At 43.7% G+C, this 2408-nt stretch overlaps 1 protein-coding gene across 1 annotated transcript; it reads right to left on the reverse strand.

The window, feature by feature from the left end:
* Nucleotides 1-2: 2 nt before the first annotated feature.
* CSUI_005487 (uncharacterized protein) lies at nt 3-2268 on the reverse strand (the record flags this gene model as incomplete). The annotated part of the gene is made up of 1 exon (XM_068065663.1): nt 3-2268. A coding segment is annotated over one exon (2265 nt), but the record flags the coding sequence as incomplete, so codon positions are not given.
* Nucleotides 2269-2408: the final 140 nt, after the last annotated feature.

Genomic DNA, 2408 nt, shown 5'->3' on the forward strand with positions numbered 1-2408 from the left:
GAAGAATGATACGAAGAAGAAGAGAAAGAAGAAGAAAAAGAGCGCTGACGACGAAGTGTCTCGAAAGAGAAGAGAACAAGAGAATTGGTCTTTGCGTCATAGTGCATCCAGACGGTTCTCCAAGGAGGGGGTAGATGGGAAAACGAAGACGAAGAAGAAGAAGAAGAAGAGATTCCAGAATCTTGTTCACTCTTTTCTTCTTCCTTCTTCTTCTTCTCTCCTTTCGGGTTGCTCTTCTTCTCTTCTTCTTGTTCTTTCTTCTTCTTCTTGATAGATTCGTTGTGCAGCGAGGCTTCTCCAATGGGTATCATCGTCATATCGATACTTGCGGGAATTTCTCTCACTTCTCGGCATTCCGTGATGTCTCGATAAAACTCATCCAAGACAATCGATGCGATACAAATCGATGCTGTACGACGAGGAGAAGAAGAAGAGACATCTTGAGATTTCTCTTCTTTCTTCTGCGAACCAGAGAACGAAGATTCAGATGAAAGTCTTCTCATCTTCTCTCTCAGGAAAGGCAGAAAAGAAGAAGCAGGAGAAGAAGAAGGAGAGGCTTTCTCACCTCGGGCGTCTCCATCTGCCCCCTCATCTTTTTCTTTCTTCTTCTTTTCCTTCTCTGATCTCAGAGAAGTCTTTCTTCCTCCTGGTAGATTCTCCCTTTCTTCTTCTTCTTGTTCTGCTTCATGGGGTGAAGGCCTTGTTTCGACGGATGTGTCCTTGCTCTCCTGAGAAAGAAGAGTTCCTTCCTCTACTTCACTTTCACTAAGAGCTCTTCTTCTTCTCTTCTTCTTCTCTTCTCTTGAATAACTCTGGTGCTCTTCCTGTCGTTGATCAAGAAGACGCCTACTCCTACTGCTACTCCTACCCTTTCGATCGATTCTCTGAGCGAAGAAGAGACGGCTGTGGGCTGTATCTAACGAGAGAATATGATCTAAAGGGTTCCCGCAGAACCTCGTTATCAAGCCTACATCATGAGGAGGAGAAAGAAGAGAAGAAGAGGAGTCGTGGCGTGGCTGGTCTTCATTCTCTTCTTTCTCTCGCTGGGTCGAAATATGTCTCTTTCCTGCGAGGAGAGTAGAAGGAGCGTCATCTGTTATACTCTCTTTCATATCGCCAAGAGATTTCGAGAAGAGATTCCGATCCTTCTCGGTCTCCTTCCTACCACGGCCTCCGGAAAAGAGAGAGAAGGAAGAAGAAGAAGAAGAAGATGATGATGAGTTTAATTTCTCATGAAGAGAGTGAGAGATCTGATAATGAATATACTTCTCAATACTCTTGACATTCAAACTACTCACGACATGTAGACAGAAAGAAGAAGAAGAAGGAAAGGAAGAAAAAGATTCTTCTTCTTTATCTTCCTTAGCGTGCCCCTCTTGATACTCTTCTTCTTCTCTTAAGATACCTTCATCGTCAAGAGGAGAAGAAGAAGAACACGTCCATGAAATATCTGTTGACAAGGAAAAATTTCTTTTCCTTTCTTCTTCTTTCTTCATCTTTCTCTTCTTCTTTAAATCAGGACTTGGGCTCCGAGAGGGCGAACCTGTTTCGCTCTCCGAATCTTCTTCTTCTTCATTCTTCTCTTCTGTCTCTCCTGACGAAGAAGAAGCAGAGAGAATAGCACCTCCTTTACTTCTCTCTCTTGTCCTCTTCTCTTCTTTCCTCTTCTTCTTCTTTTCATCCATCTGTTCTTCTTCTAGGTCTTCATTCTCTTCACCGAAAGAAAAAGAAGAAGAAAAACCGTCTTTGTTTCGCTTGGCATCTGCATGCGAAGACGATGAAGGCAAGAAAGAAGAAGAAAGAGAAGGAAGAGGCTCGAAACAGAAAGAACGAGGAAATTTGACGAGAGCTATGAAACAACGATCAGCCAAGACAGAAGAAGAAGTCGAAGACATACACCCCGGCATACGAAGCCTCCTAAACAGTCTCCTGTCGAGAACAATACCGGAAATCGCGCCGGCCCCTCTGCTCAAAACGTCTTCCACTTCTCCACCGAGAGAAGGAGAAGAAGAAGAAGAAGAAGGAGAGAGAACCCAGTTTGTGCTTAGGTTATGTCGATGCAAGATTTGTGAGTTAAGGAGGAAAGACTGCTCAGCCAAGACTTTATCAATCTCTTTCTTCTGATCTGCTGGAGAGCCCACCGCGTTCTTCTTCTGTCTTTCTTCCTCGTCTTCTTGAGGGTTATCTTTAGCTTCTCTACGCACGTTTCTCTCTCCCTGTGTATCAGATGAACTTTGAGAAGGAAAGAAGGAAGAAGAAGGAGAATAANNGAAACATCATTGAGAGATTCGACAAAAGCAGGAAGAACAGAAAAGGCAGGGTGTAGATACACCAGAGACGCTAAAGAAAATTCATCTCGCAAAAAACTGCTCTGCTCCCAGGGATACTGCAGAAAGAAAGAAAGAAAG

This window comes from Cystoisospora suis (assembly GCF_002600585.1).
Source record: "Cystoisospora suis strain Wien I chromosome Unknown contig_2659, whole genome shotgun sequence".
Taxonomy (NCBI): domain Eukaryota; phylum Apicomplexa; class Conoidasida; order Eucoccidiorida; family Sarcocystidae; genus Cystoisospora; species Cystoisospora suis.